General features: G+C 42.2%; 1 protein-coding gene and 1 non-coding gene across 4 annotated transcripts in view; one reads left to right on the top strand and one right to left on the bottom strand.

Annotated features, from left to right (window-relative positions):
• The window catches only part of TP53BP2 (tumor protein p53 binding protein 2), a 66412-nt gene that overhangs the window by 28351 nt on the left and 17864 nt on the right, over window positions 1-20197 (bottom strand). For all 3 annotated transcript variants that reach the window (XM_043485955.1, XM_043485956.1, XM_043485957.1), the window contains exons 2-4: window positions 10857-11004; window positions 4827-4940; window positions 1111-1193 (exon numbers count right to left, since the gene is read on the bottom strand). In XM_043485955.1, the coding sequence (XP_043341890.1) occupies window positions 1111-1193; window positions 4827-4940; window positions 10857-11004 (345 nt within the window). The remainder of the gene's footprint in view (window positions 1-1110; window positions 1194-4826; window positions 4941-10856; window positions 11005-20197) is intronic.
• LOC122452605 lies at window positions 3185-3291 on the top strand. Its single transcript, XR_006272769.1, has one exon. It is a non-coding gene; the product is annotated as a U6 spliceosomal RNA (small nuclear RNA).

Genomic DNA, 20197 nt, shown 5'->3' with positions numbered 1-20197 from the left:
GCAAGAGCATTAATATATCATTAATGCTAAAAGCAATAACAGCAACAAATAAAATCACCAAAAAAACAAATACTTCCTCGAACTTATTCAATACTTGTTCTGTATTTGTGATATATCCAGCATCTGACTTTTTTTAACAGCCATGTTGTTGTTGTACAGTCATGAAGTCGTGTCTGTCTGTGACCCTATGGACTTCAGCAGTCCAGGCTTCTCTGTCCTACACTATCTTCCAGAGTTTGTTAAAATTCATGTCCATTGAGTCAGTGACGCAATGTAACCATTTCATCCTGCCACCCTTTCTCCTTTTGCCTTCAATCATTCTCAGTATCGGGGTCTTATCCAGTGAGTCAGCTCTTCACATCAGGTGGGCAAAGTACTGAAGCTTCTGCTTCAGCATCAGTCCTTCCAATGAATATTCAGGGTTGATTTCCCCTAGGATTGACTGGTTGGATCTCCTTGCAGTCCAAGGGACTCTCAAGAGTCTTCTCTAGCACCACAGTTCAAAAGCATCAATTCTTTGGCACTCAGTCTCCTTCATGGTTCAACTCTCCCATCCAAACATGACTACTGGAAAAACTACAGCTTTGACTAAATAGACATTTGTCACCAAAATGATGTCTCTGCTTTTTCAATTGCTGTCTAGGCTTGTCACAGCTTTCCTTCCAAGGAGCAAGCGTCTTTTCATTTCATGGCTGAAGTCACCATCCACAGTGATTTTGGAGCCCAAGAAAATAAAATCTGTCATTTCTTCTAATTTTTCCCTTTCTCTGTGCCATGAAGTGATGGGCCCAGAAGCCAAGATCTTTGTTTTTTGAATGTTGAGTTTCAAGCCAGCTTTTTCACTCTTTCACCCTCATCAAGAGGCTCTTTAGTTCCTCTTCACTCTCTGCCATTAGAATGGTATCATCTGCATATCTAAGGTTGTTGGATATTTCAACCACCATAGAGATCATTAATCACTTTCTCATGAAATAAATTTAAAATAAGCCTTTAAAAAAGGGCTGCCCTTAATCACCTACTGAATAAAAAAGTAACAGTGAATAAAATTAAAAGTTAAGAAAAACAGCATCACTGTGGTCCAAACACAAATGGGTAACAATGATCACTTACGCCATTCTCCTTTCTTCGATGTTCACCTGGAACTTTTACACCGTTTCTTTTTAAACTTGGATCCTGAGACCTTGGTCCACTCACTAAGCACAAAATTCAAAAAGTATGCATTAACACTAGAGGTGACAGATATTTTAAGTACCAGTTCATTTCTCAGTTATGTTATTAATGTTCTCTGATACTTTAAGTTGAAAATATACTTAAAATATCAATACTTTCCAATACCAATGAAGTTAAGGTCTCACAGATTCAACCTGTTCTAGAAAACTTTACTTGAACAGTGAATGGTCAGCACTAGAAAATGTCACATGCTAACCATTCCCTAGAAAAGCTGCATGAGTCAGGTGCTAAAGGAGAAAAATTAAGAATATAAATATACTTCTTATTATGGGTCATTCATACCATTTGCCTACAGTGTCTGTTCCCAGTTCTCTATTTAGCTACTCAGAAATAAAATTGGGAATAGTCTCACTGAAAGAAATAGGTGAAAATTAATCAACCCACCCTTGCACTCATTAAAGTGTTTGTAACTTCCACGGGAAGGAAGCAATTGAAACAGAACAAGTAGTGTTTCGAATTTTGCGGTAATTCCTAAGTACTAGCAAGTACTTCCCCATTTAAGTAAAAAAAATTTCATTTTCTTAGCGTGGCAAAGTACTAGTTGGCAAACATTGTACATTCTGCTTTTTTGGGTAAAAAGAACTTTTCAGGTCCAAATATATGTTTCTCAGCGTCACTTAATGTATCATGATGAGAAAAGTTTTAACTTAAACTGATAAATTGCAAAATATCAAAGACAGTTTCTTAAATACATGAAATTAAGCTCATAACTGTACTTCCCAGATGTTACAGAAAAAATACTAAACTATTTCCCAAGAAGTTTTAGATTAAAATTTCTTCTGAATCAAATGTTTGTTGTATCTGCCTGGAAGCTTGGCACAAATTCCCACAAATAAGTAAATAAATATGCCTATCCTCAGAGCCACGTACCACACTTATACCTAATTCCAACATTTTCTCAGCTTTACTTTTAAAACTGTTCATTTTTCTGGCAAAATAGCTCAGTACCTGTCACAATATTTCTGCTAGAAAAAAGAAAAATCTATCATTCAGGAATAATTGCTTTCTTTGCTGCCTCCAAGAGAGAGCAACTGAACTGGCATGTTCAGTCACATAATTAGAATAAAAAGCAAGAGCTTTGAAAATAATGTCATATTAAAAAAAGAGAAAAAAGTAATGGATTTCCATGGTGGTGGTCCAGAGGTTGACTCAGCGCCTTCACTGAAGGGGGCATGGGTTTGACCCCTGGTTGAGGAACTTAAGAGCCCACATGCTGCATGGTGTGGCCAAAAAAAAGAAAAGTCATATACATTCTGGGTCACAGGTCCTAGTTAAACCAGAAAAAGAATACAGTAACAGTCTCTTAATCTGTAATCTAGAAGTCTACAACCACAAAGGCTGACACTAAAGAGCAATCCTGTTTTATCCCAGTTTTGACACTATGTGGCACTGGTGTTTTGCAGCAATGTAAAAACAGCACCTTTATCTTCAGATTGCATTTCTCACATTACAGACACACTGAAACTGCATATTGCACTATTGAGAAGCTATTTAATAATTTACCAGGTACCACAGAGGAAGATATTTGAACTGACAGATGAAGGGAGAAAATTCAACTAATTGATTAACAGGAGATGTATCCAATAATGTAAATAAAGAACAAAATAAAGATGCAGATGTCAAAATCACAAAAAACAAGGCAGCTTTGGGGTGGGGGGGGAAATGCATGTTTATTTAAAATAGAATTACAGACACAGTGAAGCCCAAAGGCCGAGGAACCAGCCAGGATAAGGAGACTCAGGTTCCCCTCCTGGCTCTGCCTCCTGGTATGTGGCCTCTGACAAGGCATCTAACCCCTAAGTATCAGCGTTTCTCATCTATAGAGCAGAAGAGACCGGACTAAGTCAATTCTGGGGTCTCTCACACCTCTGATAATGTCTAATGGCTGCCATATGGACATCTGTACTAAAGGAGTAAAACTTAAAATTCTGTAACATGTAATAATTAACCTCTGGTGCTCGCTTCGGCAGCACATATACTAAAATTGGAACGATACAGAGAAGACTAGCATGGCCCCTGCGCAAGGATGACACACAAATTCGTGAAGCGTTCCATATTTAAAATAATAATAATAATAATAATTAATCTCTGTTATCAACATTCTAACTCCCAAGAATTTGTCAATATATACTAAAGTCACAAACCATCAACTTTCCATTTTAAGCGTCCCAACATTTTTAGAAACACCTAGTAACCCAGCTCCAACCAATGGCTTTCCGCTGAGAACAAAGGCTTCCCTACAGATCTCAAGACTTGAAACTGTTTTCTCTCCTACATCCTATGAGACCTCCAGAGTCACAGCTTTGACTGTGTTCTCAATGTCTAGTGCTGCTTTCAGCCCACCATTTCTGATCTCCACGTTTCACCTTCTACCCTCTGCTTACCATCATCTAGAAACTCTGGTCACAACTCTCATAGCAGATGTGACCATGTTACCCCCCCGTTCTCTTTGCCCAAGTCCCCCCTTCATTTTGGATGACCTCACCATCTAAAAGCTTGCCTCTCATATCCACAACTTCCTGTCTCCTCTCTAATTCAGGTTTATTTCATGGTCCAATACAAGACCACGTTATCTAGAAATGCTCTATTCCTGACATGTTAAATTCAAATTTCTTACTTTTTGACCACAATTACCTCTCGCTATACCTGTTCAATAACCTGAAACTTGCAGTTTCTTCTTCTTGCAGCCCCTCTGCCTTCACTTTATCCCCATCTCTGCCTGAATGCCATCTCGCCAACATCCTCTTTTTCCTTGTCTCACCAACATTCCACTGAACTTGTCTGGCCAAATTCCAACCTTGGGTCAATCCAACCATCTTCTCCTCTTACACTCTGGGCTGCAGAGCACCACTGCAGCAAAATCACCCATGGTCTCCTGGTGTCTAATCTCCACTGTCCTCTAGAGGCCCTGGCCTGCCAGCTTCCCTGGCCACACTCTCTCCTATTCTCCACTAGGGCCTCCTCCCTCAGAGAAAACAAGTGTTTTCAGATGAGAAGCCCCTCCCACTGCTCCCATAGACAGCACCCATTTACTGCCTCTGGGAAGCTTCCCTTCCACCCTGTTAAAATGGAACAGACCCTTCCCTTACCCTCCTAACTCACCCCTCCACCCCCTCGACCCCGAATTTCCCCTTGGCTAACTTGCCCATCGAGCATTCCCTTCTTCCTTGTATTTCAAACTCCTGCTCTACTGACTCCTTTCCTTCCCGCCCATATTAAGAGCTGTAGTCAGGAGACTTCCTTGGTGGTCTGGTGATTAAGACTGTTCTTCCAAGGCAAGGGACACGGGGCTGACCCCTGGTGGGGGAACTAAGATTCCACATGCCGTGTGGTGCAGCCAAAAAATAATACATTAAAAAAAAAAAAAACCTGTCATCAAGCTTTTCCCACCTTCCAACAAAACACAACAAACAGAACCACACCCTTTTCTGCCCACCCTATAGCGTCAGGGCTTGGGAGAGAGGGCTATCCTCACTGTTCCCCCTTGCTTCTTGCTCACTCATCCATCAAACTGCCTGCTCCTGATCACGGGTGACCTCTCCCGAGCATGAAACTGAAGTCTGAATCTTTGTCATGATCAACAGGATGCTACCTACCAACATCCCTACCAGGGGGGCATTCGTGGCGAAGAAAGAACCGAACTTCACTCCTCTGACTTCCAAACCGCTGCAGGACGTCGAACATTCGCTCATTATCGGCAACTGGACGTTCTAAAAGAAACGAACAAATCATGTACAAATCATGTTACCTGGTAACACATCACTTACTGTCTACCCTTCATACAAATTATGCATTATGAATGCAGAAAATACTATCTAGGATCTTTTTAAAAAAAAAAAAAAAACAACCCTTAGAAAATGAAGTATCACCAGCTTACCACCCACATAATCAGGGTCAAAGCTGGGTGGAATATAGGGGTAGGAAAGGACGGGGCCAGGGCCACTGGCAAGAGCTCAGGAGTTGGATTCAGCAGCCCCTCACTAGCTCGAGGCAGGCCGTGAAGCTCTGCAGGTTCCAGAGTTCCTGTCACCTATTCCACAGGATGGTATCTGAGGTCTCTGTTACCTCTAATGGTTCTATGATTCTCCAAGTATATGAACGAAAACTTAAAAACAACTTTCTAAATAGTCTTGTCTTTCTATTGGGGATTTTTTTTTGACAATTTTACAAACCATGTTTAAAACAAAAATCATACACACGCATTTCCAAACAAAAGTCTGTTTACCGCTCTGAAAATATTCCTTGAGACAAAAAAAAGAGGCATAGCTCAATACTCTACTACATGGGAACTGTAATCTTCCAATCTTAAGGAATCTTTACATAAAAACCAAATATACTGTTTGAGGATGCCAACGGTTTAAAATCAAAGAACTTAATCATTTCTAATGTAAGAATGCTGCAATGGCCCCCTCCAAAAAAATTCAATGCACTTGTCAGTAATCAAGGACACTATCTGAGTACCTTAAATAAACAACATGGGCACAGAAGGGAGCAGCCAAAGGTTCAGCAGCCAATTCTGTGAACTAACCCTGAATTTAATCGGCTTGGTGGCAACAAGTACAGCTTGGGTGCTATTTACAGCAACATGACGTAATGAGTAGACATAGATACCATCTTCTCTAAACCAGAGAAAGTCTAACCAAGACTCCCCCAAGAGGAAACACCCGGAGCTGAGCAGATACCTTCCTGAAAGAAATTCTGGGCAGCCCTTCCACCTCCTCACAAAAACAAAAATCATACACACACACACACACACACACTTTACTTCAAAAGAAATGAAGTGATATCCAGTCCATGCAGACCCTCCACCTCCTCACAAAAATAAAAATCTCTCCCTCTCTCTCTCTCTCTCACACACACACACACACACACACACACACTTTATTTCAAAAGAAATGAAGTGACTTCCAGTCCATGTTGAGTGTGGACCTTCTAGGTCTAAAAGCTAAGATCCTAATGGTCTCAGTGACAAAATGTATATATCAGACTTAGGCCAGCACAAGCTGAAATACACTTCAAAGGTTCTCAAAGCCACCCATTTACCCCATGCTCCAACGAAACCCATCCCTCGTCCTGGCATCCATGCCTACGTGACTTTGAACAAGCCATTTCCAGCACTGAGGCCTGTCCCCAGCACGCTCTTCTCCTTCTGCAGATGGAGCACCTCCATCTGTTCCTGAAGTCCTCCTCACTCTGTATGAGAGAAATGTCTGCTGATTCCTGCTTTTACTCTGACAGCACACTTTCATCTCTCTCTTCTTACAGTCAAGCACAGTTCCTAGCAAACAACAAGAATCCAAGATACGTTCTCTCAGCAAATAAACCAGGGGGGAGTAAGAAAATGGAGATGGCAAATGAAAGCTACCGTTTTATAAATTTTTACTTTTTGACCAAGCGGCATGTGGGATCTCAGCTCCCTGCACAGGGATCGAACCTGTGTCCCCTGCGTTGGAAGCACAGTCTTAACCACTGGACTGCCAAGGAAGTCCCAAAAGCTACTTATTTTAAAAGACAGTTAAAGGAAATGGGAAACTTGAGAAGCTAACGAAGTAGAAGTAACACATTTATTATTTTTAAAATAGCACACCTTGGACGAGTTATAAAAAAAAAAGGAGTTGAAAACGTAACAGCTATTACTTGTTGAGTGTGAACACTAAATGTGCCAGGGCCTATGCTAAGCCCCCTTCAAATGTCAGCTCCCAGGATTCTCACACAATCCTGTGCAATAGATTCATTTATTATCCCAATTCTGTAGGAAAAACACGTAAGGATCATAGAGATTAAGTATCTTGTCTGAAGTTATAAAGCTAGTAAATGAAAAGAGACAAGATGCTGATACCCATGACCTTGCTCTTAATCACAACATCATACAAAGAACCTTCAAATTAATTATGAATTCTCTGCAACCAATCAAAATCCCCAAAGAACTTTTCATGGAACCTTTCAATTCTAAAATATATCTGAAAAAGAAAATATACAAGAATAGTACAGGAGCACAATGAAATAAGCAGCTGCCTTTACAGATACCTAATCTATTATAAAACTAGAGTAATTTTAAACTATTTGGTCCTCATCAAATTTTTGCATCTGGTCTCATGTCACTGGATATATTCCAGTGTCTTCTAGGTTATAGTCTATGGGAATCTAAGAGTATGCTACTGCTGTGTAAAAATTGTATAATTCTTAATTATCTTGAATTGGTTCATGGTACTTTTCAGGCCTACTATATCCTTCTACTTCTCTGTATATTCATTTTATTAATTTTTGAGGGTTTGATATTGAAACTCCAAGTAAAAATTTTATTTACTTAAAAAAATGATTGCAATGTATAGTGGAACTATATGTAACTTTGTTCTGTATTTCCCAAATCTCTGTAAATGAGTTATCATATTTTCATAATTTAAAAACTAAGAAAAATAAAATTAAAAAAAATTATTTGGTCCTATCATAAATAGAAGAAAAAAATAAAAGTAACTGGCTGAAGCTTATAGAAACATACTTCCTATGAGATATAACAAGAATATGAAGTGAAGTTTCACATCAGTAAGGAAGAAACCAAGTGTCTTCAATAAGACACTTAAAAAAATTCACTATCTACCTGGGGGGAAAATATTAGATCTCTAATTCACACTAGTCAGAAAAATTAATGAGAAAGAAGAAGAGGAGGGTGAGGAGGGAAGGGAAAAAACTTTAAAACTTAATGGTACAAAATAACAGCAGACTGTGTTTCCAGCCTTGACATAAAGAAAAGACTTTTTTAAACAACATACAACTAGGCCTGAGTTTTAGAAGAGTTGTGTTTTTCTATAACAGCTACAAATCAAGAAGGAAAAAGGCAAAAGTCAAAAGAGACATGAGCAAAGACTATGATGAAACAATCTTTTTTTTGTTCCGATGGAAATCCAAGTGGCCAGTAGACAAATGAAAAATGAGCAACTTCAGCATCAGCTTAGCAAAAGTAAGAATTTTATTGTATTAGTATCTTTTTTTGATGAGGGATACTTTTAGAAATGACTGGTAGAAGTGTGAATTTCTACAGCCTTTGCTGAGGGAAATTTGGTGAAATATATTCAAATTTAAAATGTGTGAACCTTTAAGCAAGCAATCCCACTTCTGGGTTATCTACCCTAGAGAAATGTTTGCACATGATCAAAAGGTTCCTACAAGACCTTCTCCTGCAGCATTTATAGAAACAAGAGAATTAATTTAAATGTTAGTGAATAAAGAAATGGTTAGATCAACTGCAGTTTGTGCGTAATAGTATGGAAAATTATGATAATTAAAAACAATGGTGTAGATTTACACAAGCTAATCAGAAAAGACCTCCAAGCTATACTGTAAGGTAAAATGATAAATTGCAGATAGCGAGATGTATGATACTGTTACATGAAGAAAAAATAGAGATGACACAAAACTATTTCTATAGTTACATTACAGAGAAAAAAGTCTGAAAAGTTATCTGCTAAAATTATAAGCAATTATACATCAAGCGACACAAGATGGGCTTGCGGGAGAGATTTCCATTCCATCTGTATTATTTGCCTTACAAAAAAGAATCCATTCATGTAGTCTCTTTTTTTTTTTAATTAAAAAAAATAGAAAAAAGAAAATCCTTTAAACATCCTCATTACATAGCAAGGGCTACTGAACTCAAGTGAGCAAGACACTACAGAGGAATCAAGAGTTTCAAGGAGAGGGTGAGCCTTGGCAAAGGAAGAAAGTCAGAAAGAAGGGTAGGCGCACATCCAGAGGAACCTGAGGTAAGCACCGGGGGAGGGGAGTGAGGAAGCTCACAGTGCGTGGTCTCAATCACTTCTCTTCTGGCAAGTTATTTGCAGAATGCAGGGAGGCCACCAGAGCAGCTAGAAGCTCGTTTATTCTTTCAGTAAATATTTACTGAGCACTCCCTCTGAGCTGGGGCACAGCAAGGAATGAGACAAGCAGGTCTCCACTCTTAAGGAGTTTACATTCTCGTGCGTGTCTGTGAGGCTATGGGGATTAAAGAGGCAGCAGATTAATAAACACACACAAAAACCAGACAGACACGTCTCATGCACAGGATCAAACCGGGATGATGTAATAGAGAACCTCGTGCCTGCTTTAGGGGGAAGCTCAGAAGAAACATCTCCGAAAAGCCAACGTGTTAGCTGCAATCCAAATGACCAGAAGGAACCAGCAATGACAAAATCTGGGAGTGCAGCAGAAGCAGCTGGCACCAGGGGCTCTGAGGTGGGAAAGTTTCATTTATCCAGGAACATAAAAACAGCTGCAGGAGGCAAGCAGGAGGAAAATGTACCAGATGACATCAAAGACCTCACAAGCTAAAACCAAGACTTTGGATTTTATCCTAAGTAGAATAAAAAAGTTAAAGCAAGAAAGTCAAACTAACAAATTTTCATTTAACAAGGATCATTTAGGGGGACTTTCCTGGTGGTCCAGTGGCCAAGACTCCATGCTCCCAATGTTGGGGGCTCAGGTCCGATCCCTAGTCAGGAACTAGATCCCATATGCCAAAAAAAACTAAAAGATCTTGTAAACCACAAGGAAGAGCCCATGTGATGCAACCAAGACCTGGCGCAGTCAAATAAACTTAATTTTTTTTTTTTTTTACGAAAAGGATCACTTGGGTTTCTTTACGAAAATGAGCTAATCTAGTTGCTATGTGAAGTAAGCAGCTCAGGGAGAATGAAGGAAGTCTTCCTGAACACCCAGCTGTAGGAAAATCAACTGAAGATGATTAGGAAGACTCACATGGGAAGCAGAGGGTGTTCGCTGAAGTCACACACCCGTGAACGGTGTGAATGCAGTGAACGCAGTGGGAAACGTGCACTTGGACAAACTGCACCCAAAGGGGAGGAAAAGGAAACAGTAAGGGCTCACCAAGCTGTAGAGGAATAGAGCCGAACTCGTGAAAAATTACTCCTTCATCTCCAAACTCCTAAAGGGCCAAAAAGAAACCAGGCTGTCCCACTTCAGGGCTCCAAAGAACTAAGTAAGGGATCGATTTCAAGGCTTAAAATAATGACTATGATTTCACCACTGCCTCCTGCCACCACAGAAACTCAATACCGAAGAGCTCTCCCCAAAAACCTCCAGACTCAGAGACGGCAAGACAATCAGAATGGCTCAGAATGCCTCAAATTTCTAACGAAGTGAAACCACCTAAGCATACCAAAAACACTTCTGAGCACAGTACATTTTACCCTAACACCCCCAGAAGCTTCCACCCCGTGTATCAGCTGCCATCCTTTGACCTCTAATACTGTAGTGTCTATGATGTGCTGCGGAAAAAGAGAACAGCAAGAGGACCTTGGAGGAACTTCCCAGGTGGTTCAACAGCTACAACTCCACGCTCCCAATACAGGAGGGCCCAGACTCCTTCCCTGGTCAGGGAGCTAGAGCTCACATGCCACAACTAAAGACCCCAAGTGTCGCACTGGGACCCAGCGTAGTCAAAATAAATATTACAAAAAAAAAAAGACTTTGGAGGAGGCAACAAAACTGGACTGAAAGCGCGATCTCTGCTAGACACCCCATTCTCCAGTTTCTCCGTGGATCAACAGGAGAGGTGCACACCGCCCTCTCTAAAACTGATGGTAATCAAGACGGCACGGCTGAAGACGCACCAGAGCCACACCACACTTCGGCCAGGTGGCAATCGCTCTCGCCAGGTTCTTTGCACAAGTCCACCACGTCTCTGCAGATGGTTTCCGGAGTGACAGGGACTTCTGTGAAGTGTTGCTCGTTGTTGCTGAGGTACACAGTGAGAAACATCTGGAAACAGAAGGAGAAACACAAGGGTTACTAGTGCCATCTACACTGGCGCTGGCCACTTCTCACTTACCTCAGATTCCTTTCCCCGACCGTCTTAACCGAAATGCAAAGGCACAACAGGACCACCTGGCGGTCTCCAGGCCCAAGGTGGAGAGGGGCCCGGCGCTCTGACGATGGCCCCTGCCCTCCCTCCATCAGCTGCGCCTGCAGAAACCTTGGGGACCCCTGGAGCAGAGTAAACAGACTGGTGCACACAAAAGGTCAAGTTCAATCTTCCTCTGACATCTTATTTATGTCATTTGTTTACCAAGACTTCTGTAGTTCTTAGTCTGATGTGCTGGCCCATACTACAAAGAGATTCTCCCATCAGCCCTGTGAGGATGACCAGGAGATGATGATCACACAAACACATGCTTAATTGAGCAATGTCTCTTTCGGGAAGGATACAAGAACAAAACATGTGTCGCCTCTGAAGGTGGAGATGGGAAAAGGGGACTGAACTCAGAGGGATATCTAATATTTTATACCATGTACATGTATCACCTGTTCAAACAATTATATTTTCAAATCTAAGATGTTTTAATCAGATTAGATACATACTTTAAAGTATAAGTCAGTGATGGCTCAGTGGTAAAGAATCCACTTGTCAATACAGGAGACATGGGTTCAATCCCTGATCCAGGAAGATCCCACTTGCCTCGGAGCAACTAAGCCCCTGCACAACTATTGAGCCTGTGCTCTAGAGCCCACAGGCCACAACTACTGAAGCCCACACACCCTAGAGCCCATGCTCCACAAGAGAAGCTACCCTGATGAGAAGCCTGCACATGGCAACTCAAGAGTAAAGTAACCCCTGCTCACTGCAACTAGAGAAAAGTCCATGCAACAACAAAGACCCAGCACAGCCAAAAATAAAAATAAATAAATAAAAGTATTTTTAAAAAGCTTAAGTCTTCATCAATAAGGTGTAAGTAGAAATGAATGGCTATCGTGCTAAAACGGATATGACCTTGTATATAAACACTCAGGCCAGCAGAAGATTTAGGTCTAAAACTCAGTCTTCCTCCCCATAAAAACAGATACTATATCTTAAAAACACTGCTACTAAACAATTCAAGTGTTCACACCTATCAAATAACAAAATAAAAAACAATCAAACGAAAAACAACCGTTGTTAATTCCTAGCACTGAAGAAAACTGAGCAAATTAACAAACAAATTGTTGATGACAATGCAAGTCAAGTCAGCAAACCCCCATGCTCATTCACTCAGTGAGGACTTACTCTGGGCGGATTAATCTGTATTGGGATTAAAACAAGCAAACAAAACCCAGACAATTTGAAAGTGTAATTCCACTGTGAGCTTTATATTCTATGAAAATAATTCTTATCAAAGAAAGAGAATGCAAAGGTTTTGAAACATGAACTTGATGGACCAGTATACATTCTGTAAAATGAATTAATGAGACTAAGCCAAACACTGCAGGAGTTTGGGTTTTAAGGCTATAACAAAACAGAAGGGGATTTCCCTGGTGGTCTAGTGGCTAACATTCCAAGCTCTCAATGCAGGGGTCCTGGGTTCAATCCCTGGTCAGGGAACTAGATCCCACATACTGCAAATAAGAGTTAACACGTCACAACCACAGATCTCACATGCCGAAAATAAGATGGAGATCCCCTGTGCTGCAACTAAGAACTGAAGCAGCCAAACAATTTTTTTTTTCTTTTAAAGGCAGAATGAGTAGGATCTACACTGTGATCACAATGACACAAGAATATCACACAAGCCACAGTGCCTGCCCTCAGTCACACGGCATCTCACCCAGCATAAACCTCTCTCCTATTACCCCAGAAATGAGAGTTGCGTTAGACTCTTCTTTTGCTGGGGGGGGGGGCGGGGGGGGGGCGGGGGGAAGCTGTGCACAGCAGGAGAGAGGCAGCACCTGACCAGCAATGATAATGGGAAACTGGATAAAACAGCAGACTGGCTGCCTCAAGGATCTGGTTTGAGTAAGGGGAGCAGATGACATGCACAAGAGAAGGTCCACCGGGTCAGTGGGCTCTGCCCCTCCGGGCTTCCCTGCTCCTCCCTGAAGTAAAACTATGTTTCTCAAGGTAAGCCAAGTCTCCATTTCCTGCAACTGAAGCTCTTAATTCACAGAAACATGTATAACACAGAAAGTAACCCCCAAAACTGGAAAACACAGACAGGAACCCATTGCAGCTAGAAGGCAACTCAGAAACAAATTTTAAAGTGGATGCTAGCAAAAAAAAAAAAAAAAAAAATGTATGAGAACAAAACGGTAGAATTTGTCAGCATGAGCTCAGAAGCTTTCAAGCTAACTGTATCAGGTTCTTCACATTCTGATAAACTGTGCTACATAAAGATACATAGTTCTAGGCCTCAACTCAGCCAACAAGGCAGCACTTTAAAACTGTTACACAAAATGAACACAGGTTTCCACCCTGGTACAACTCTGGATACATATACAGCACATGTAACCAGGGAGAGAAATAATTTACACTTTAGTACTAAAGAGTACTTCTCCTCTATACTCCCTACCCACATCAGAACTTTCTCTGAAGTTTAACACTTCAAACATAGGAACTGTTTTCATTGTAAATATGAGACTAAGAGGCATTTATCAAATTATAGAAATATTTAATATACTGTATATACACAAAATAGGTTTTCCCAGCGGCTCAGCAGGTAAAGAATCTGCCTTCAATGCAGGAGACACAGGAGATGAGAGTTCGATCTCTGGGTCGGGAAGATCCCCTGGAGGAGAAAATGGCAATCCACTCCAGTATTCTTGCCTGGAAAATCCCATGAACAGAGAAGCCTGGCGGGCTACTGTGCAAAGGGCCGCAGAGTCGGACACAACTGAGCGACCGAGTACACATATATACAAAACACATACTGTATCAACAAATAAGAGGTTATTTCCCGAGATAATAGCACCTTACCTCGTAAACGTCATCTTAAAGAGTCCTTTCACACACATTATCTCAGAAACTTACATCAACTCTCAGATACGCAGAGCAGATATTACTTTCTCTATAAATGAAGCAAAAGACTCGTTTATAAAGAGTCTTTATACTGGCTACTAAAATGAGAGGATGAGAGTACAGTTCTGTTCTTTACCCGTCCTCTATTCTTTCAGCTGTTCCTTATAGCAGAAGAGTATTAGGAAATGCTCTATTTAACCCCAGTAAAAATACCCGGGAGAAGGGCAAGGCAATCCACTCCAGTATTCTTGCCTGGAGAATCCCCACGGACAGAGGAGCCTGGCGGGCTACAGTCCATGGGGTCGCAAAGAGTTGGACACGACCGAGTGACTAAAGCATACAAACTTGAATAGAGATCACACACAAACAAACTCGAAAACAACGACTTCATTTACTTAAAAGTACAAATTAAAGATACAAATGATGAGAAAAACGTGTTCTAAGATCACCGCACTTTTCCCCCCAAACCCCACAGGGTTAACACTGGTGTGAGTGGTGAGCGGACCCCATTCAGGCACGCCTGAAGGCAGCTCTGTGGTGACTGTTCTGGGCTGAGTGCTCCCAGGCCGGGCCAGCAATGTGAGCTGCCCCTGAAGCCCAGGTGGGAGATCTGGGTTCTTCCCCCAGACTTGGTAATCATTATTAGGGAAGTAATGTCACCTCTCTGAATCCCAGCCTCCTGGTCTTCAAAATAAGAGTCCCAAGTTCCCTGAGAGCTGCCATTTATTTCGGGTGTTTATTGGGTGTCACAGCAAGAGCCAGCTTCTTCACAACAGTCCACAACCTGGAAGGAAGTCAGCAATTCAGTTGCAAAGTGAGGACCTGAACGAAGGCAACGGTCAGAGGGGGAAAGAACAGATTCAACACAAAGACTGGATCTGCTGACTAAATGTTGGGGAAGGGGGATGCAGTGCATAGGGGTGGGTGTGAGCTGAACAAGTCACAGCAAATTCAGGAGGAAAACCAGGCTTGCTCTGCTCTGAGATTACGGTAGAGGCAGGCAAGGGAGGAGAGAAAAGCAAGAGTGTCGTTTGGATGAGCTGACCTGGGACCGCCTGTCCCCACCCCCTCTCCAGCCCTCACGGCCTTCTGATCTTCTCCGCACTCCACTCCACCAGCATCCTCCTTGCCGTCCATCCCCTGGAGCCTGTGCATCCTGACTGCCAAGTTTTTGGCTCGAAACCTCCTTGGAGCTTCCGGGGTGGACTCTGAAACTGGCGCCAGGCACGGAGGGCAGGGAGAGACAGAAGGAAGGCAGCCCACTCCGGACTGGCAACTGGCCTTTCAGTAAGCAAGGCAGCTTGCTCAGGAGACTGGTCTTGGGGGCTGCAGGGCCAGTGGCTCCCCGACCCTGCCCAACAGAATGGTAAAAGCTTATGGAGAGGGTCCCCCTGGGTTCAGTCTCCAGCCTGCGTCCTTGAGCAGCTTGAGCCTGGGACAGCAGGCAGGCAGAGGGCACATTCCAAGGACAGGAAAGTGGGTGAACAGCCTCCAAGTGCCTGGGTCAGCTTGCAAGTCAAGCCTGCAGTCACGTCTTCTTGATGATCTTCCGCAACAAATGTTGTTCCCTGTGTGCCAGCACGGCCTGCCACTCATCTCCCTGGGTCTTGATGCAACCGATTCCTGCCCGGGAAGGCTTTTCCTGGTCATCCTGCCTAAAATCCCACCACCACCCTCAACACGCGCATGTGTGCACCCATATATGCACGTGCGCACACATGAATTTTCCCACTTTCTCTCTCTCCCTGGCACAGTGACCAACATACCATGTATTATATTTATTTCACTCGCTTTTACTGTCTTCCCTGCTAGAATGGACGGTCCATGAAGTCCAGGGTTTTGTCTGTTCAATATGGCATCCTTAGCACCTTGAGCTGTGCCTGGTTCGTAACAAACACACAGTAAGTGTGTGCTTAGGAATGAATAAATACCGCAGCTATTACTGCACTTGACAGATTCACCTCTGACTTATTTTCACAGTAAGTTTCCCACAAGTATTGACAGAAGGCAGAGCAGACAGTACACAGCACAGCTATACATGCTGACAGAAGCTAGTGTCCTCTCCTCTTCGGTTTGTATCATGCTACGCCATCCTACTTCAGTCTCGACATCCTCTTCATTCATGCAAGATTTATAGGCTATCTATTTTATGGTTTAAGTTCTAACGTAGACACATAATCTTTACTAAGTAGCTATTACAGCACACACAGCACAGAATGAGAGGCAGAGACAGAGACTGCCGTGTGGAGAGGCACACAGCCAGCCCAGGGGAATAAACACCCCAACCCGGCTCCCCCCTTCTTAGGTCATCCTTCCTACCACTCCTCACTGGACAAACCCAACTAGAAGTCGGATAGAAAGGGAGGCTACTGATGCCTTTATAGAAGTCAACTTCCTGGGGCACAAGGCAGGGTGGAGACAGGCAAGCAAAAGATGCTTCCCCGCTCCATCTTCAAACTCAATGACTTCAACCTCCCTATGGCGAGAGGGCTCTTGAGCCACAATCTAAACAGAATGAGAACACAGGTGCAGGAAAAGAACAGCCCGAGCAGAGGGAAGAACAACTGTCAAGGCCCCGAGGAGGAATCAAGCTAGTCACATTTGTGGAAGAGGAAGGTCACTGACAGAGTGAGCAAGAGGAAAGAATTACAGATTAACTCAAAGAGACTAGATCATGCATAGAAGCTATGCATAGAGTCCTCAAGCTGTGGTGCAGACAGAGGGTCATTAATTACAGATGGCAAGGCCCCACCCTGAGATTCTGATTCAGTAGACCAGGGGTGGGGACAGAGATTTCTAAGAAGCTCCCTTGAGATGCTGATCCTGAGGCTCTGGAAACTGCAAGCCGAGAACCATTGTTCAAAGACCAAGGCCGGAGCAAGGAATCTGGATTTTAATCTAAGAGGCCTTTGGAGGCAAATCATTAGAAACAAAAAGATTAGATTAGTGGTTGCCAGAGGCTGGGGGACTGACTGCTAACAAGTACAGGGGTTCTTTTTGAGGTGATGAGAATGTTCTGGAATTAGTGGTGATAGTTGTATCATCTTGTAAACACACTAAAATCCACTGAATTGGATACTTCAAAATGGTGGTATGTAAGTCATATCTCGATTTTTTAAAAAAGACGTCACTGGAGGATTTTGAACAGAGTATTGAAGTCATTTTTAAAAAAAAATTACTCTGGCTACTGTATGAATAGACCACAGAGGCAGGCATGGAGACGAATTAAGAGGAAATGTAGCACATAAAGGGGCTTCACTGACGGCTCAGCGGTAAAGAACTCGTCTACCAATGCGGGAGACATAAGGATATGGGTTTGACCCCTGGGTCGGGAAGATCCCCTGGAGGAGGGTAGGGCAACTGACTCCAGTATTCTTGCCTGGAGAATCCCACAGACAGAGGAGCCTGGTGGGATACAGTCCATAGGGTCACAGAGTCGGACAGGATTGGAGGGACTTAGCACGCACACACGCAGCACATAAAATGAGATACAATGGTAGCACAGTCTGCAGGTAACAGCAAGTGGTGAAAAATGGCTGGACTGGGATTATATTTTGCAGGTAGAGTCAACAAGACTTGCTTAATGGACAGAATGTGGGATGCAACCATAGAAATTGAATGAACATGGATCTGGTGTCTAAGCAACAGAGTAAACAGGGGTGTCATTTACTATGAGGAAGGAGGAACAGATTAGGGAAGGGCCCACAAGACTGGGGCCTCATCCAGAAGTCCCACAGAGGACAAGGACCCAGTAAAGGATTAGAAAAGATCCATCCATACAAAAATGGAAAGAAACACAAAGGAGTGTGGAATACCAGAGACCATGTAAAGCAGTGTCTCAACTAAGTCAAATAAAGCTTAGCAATCTTAGAAATGAGAATGAGGACAGTTCTCCAGACTGGGCAAGAGGGAGGTTGCTGGATGCCTTGACCAGTGCTATCTGAGGAATGAGGTCGAAGGCCTGTTTGAGACAGGCTAAGAACCCAAGGGAAGGATGCAGAGACTCAGACCAGAAAGATGGAGAAAACAGGGACTTCCCTGGCAGGCCAGTGGTTAAAACTCAGCACTTTCAATGTAGGGGGCACGTTGATCCCTGGTCGGGGAACTAAGATCCCATATGCTGCATGGTGCAGTCAAAAAAAAAGAAAGGTGGAGAATACGGAGCCACAGATGGAAGAAGACAGTAAAAGCGGTGCTTGTTTCTTCTTTATTTCAACATGGAGTTTTTACAGAACATTTTAATGGATGGACTGATTCAGTCAAGAGGGCAATGCTCTTGATGATGCTGACTCTGTATCTCTAGTCACTGTCTATTCCTAGACCAGTACTCACTGCCCAGTGGCAATCTATGTCTGGAGGACCCACAAATGCTTCATGCTTAGCTTGGACAAACCAGCACAGTCCCATTTTCACTGACTTTCTTTGCTGTAGTGATTATCTTAAGTTTTTAGGTTACAAAGGTAGTTTATCAAGTTTGACAATTTCTTAATTGGACACCAATATAGCTGGAAGAGGTGGCTTTGAGCCGTGACTGTGACAGCTGATGTGCAGCGGAAGGCAGGTGTCTTCCTAACCATCCCAGAGAAGGGGTGGGAGAGAGGGACCACCCACCGGCCCCAGCTGCTCCTGGGGCCACGAGACCTTTAACTGCCACATTTCCCCCTAGAAAATTTCCATTAGAGCAAAAAGGCATCACATCACCTGAAATAAACAGTTTAAACTCATTTCACCCATCTTAAATTTATAGACATTAAGTATGTCCCCTTTCATTTATATATCACTTATCATTTAAAATCTTTTCATTATAACCTGCCTGCAATTATGGGCTTTACTGTAATAATTTATAGTTGTTTCAAATTTTACAGAGGAAGTAAATCAGGCATTTTCTCAATGAATATCTTTTCTCTTCTTCTTACTTTATTTGGAAGAAGAACAACAACAACATAAAAAGATGTTGTTGCTAAGTTGGGTGGGAGAAGAGGGACGGACTGGGAGTTCAGGGTCAGAAGATGCAAACTATCACACTTAGAAGGGATGGACAACAAGGTCCTCCTTACAGCACAGGGAACTATATCCAATCTCCTGGGATAAACCATAGTGGGAAAGAATTCTTTTTTTTTTAATATAAAGAAAAGAGAGTCAAGTCCAAAGAAAAGGCTAGTTAAACTAACCTGTCATGCTAACCTGATAAAAAGTAGGCACACAGGCTCTTTATACTGTATTTTCTTTTTATCTTTGTTTCATAAGTGGACTGTGCCACAAAAGATCACTCTTCAAAGTGTAATTCAATTCCCTAAAAAATAAAACAAAAGATGAAGCTGTTTTTATTTCATTTTGATGAAGCAGTTTTATCAGCATGTTGAAAACTTACTAAAGAAAAAAAATTTAACCTACTCTATCAACCAAGTCCTTCTGAAAACAGTAATTTTGGCCAAAAATTCATGATCTTTAATGATAAAAAATAAAACGGCTAAATCTGAGAACTTTTCAGCATCTAATACCAAAACATTTCAGAAGGAAAAAGCACAAAAAGCAAAACTTTCAAGAATGTGTCAGGTATGTACTGTTTTGTTACAAAACAGTATTCACCATATCCCACTATACAAATGGAAACATATAATATGTGTACACAGACGTGTAGTACAAACAAAAACAAGACCTCACCAAATTAACAGTAGTAATGTTGGATGGTAAGATTATGAAATGAATTCTGGGGAACTTATCTATGCTTAAACTTTCTAGAATGATTAAACATCACTTGGATAATAAAATTGATAAAGAATCAATAATTAAATTAATAAGGCAAACATTTTTATTCCTTGGTCCTTACTATGTGATATATATAGCAAATATCTGAATGACAATGCTGTTTTCTAGGGTTACCATAATGCCTCAACTTTAGCCAGGGACTAAAACCTAACAATCAAGAAATATATCCTGGAACTTCTCTGGTGGTCCAGTGGTTAAGAATCCAGCTTCCAGTGCAGGGGACACGGGTTTGATCCCGAGTCAGGGAAGTAAGGTCCCATGTGCTGTGAGGCAACTTAAACCTGTGTGCCGCAATTACTGAGCCTACAAATATATACACGTCCATACACACACAGACACAGACACGCACACGAAATACATCTTAAACATCCACTGCATTAGGATGAAATACATTCAGCCATAAAAGGACTGAGGTAC

Source organism: Cervus canadensis, chromosome 13 (assembly GCF_019320065.1).
Source record: "Cervus canadensis isolate Bull #8, Minnesota chromosome 13, ASM1932006v1, whole genome shotgun sequence".
NCBI classification, from domain to species: domain Eukaryota; kingdom Metazoa; phylum Chordata; class Mammalia; order Artiodactyla; family Cervidae; genus Cervus; species Cervus canadensis.
Note: the sequence above shows the minus strand (reverse complement) of the source record. Positions and strands in the feature narration are given on the sequence as shown.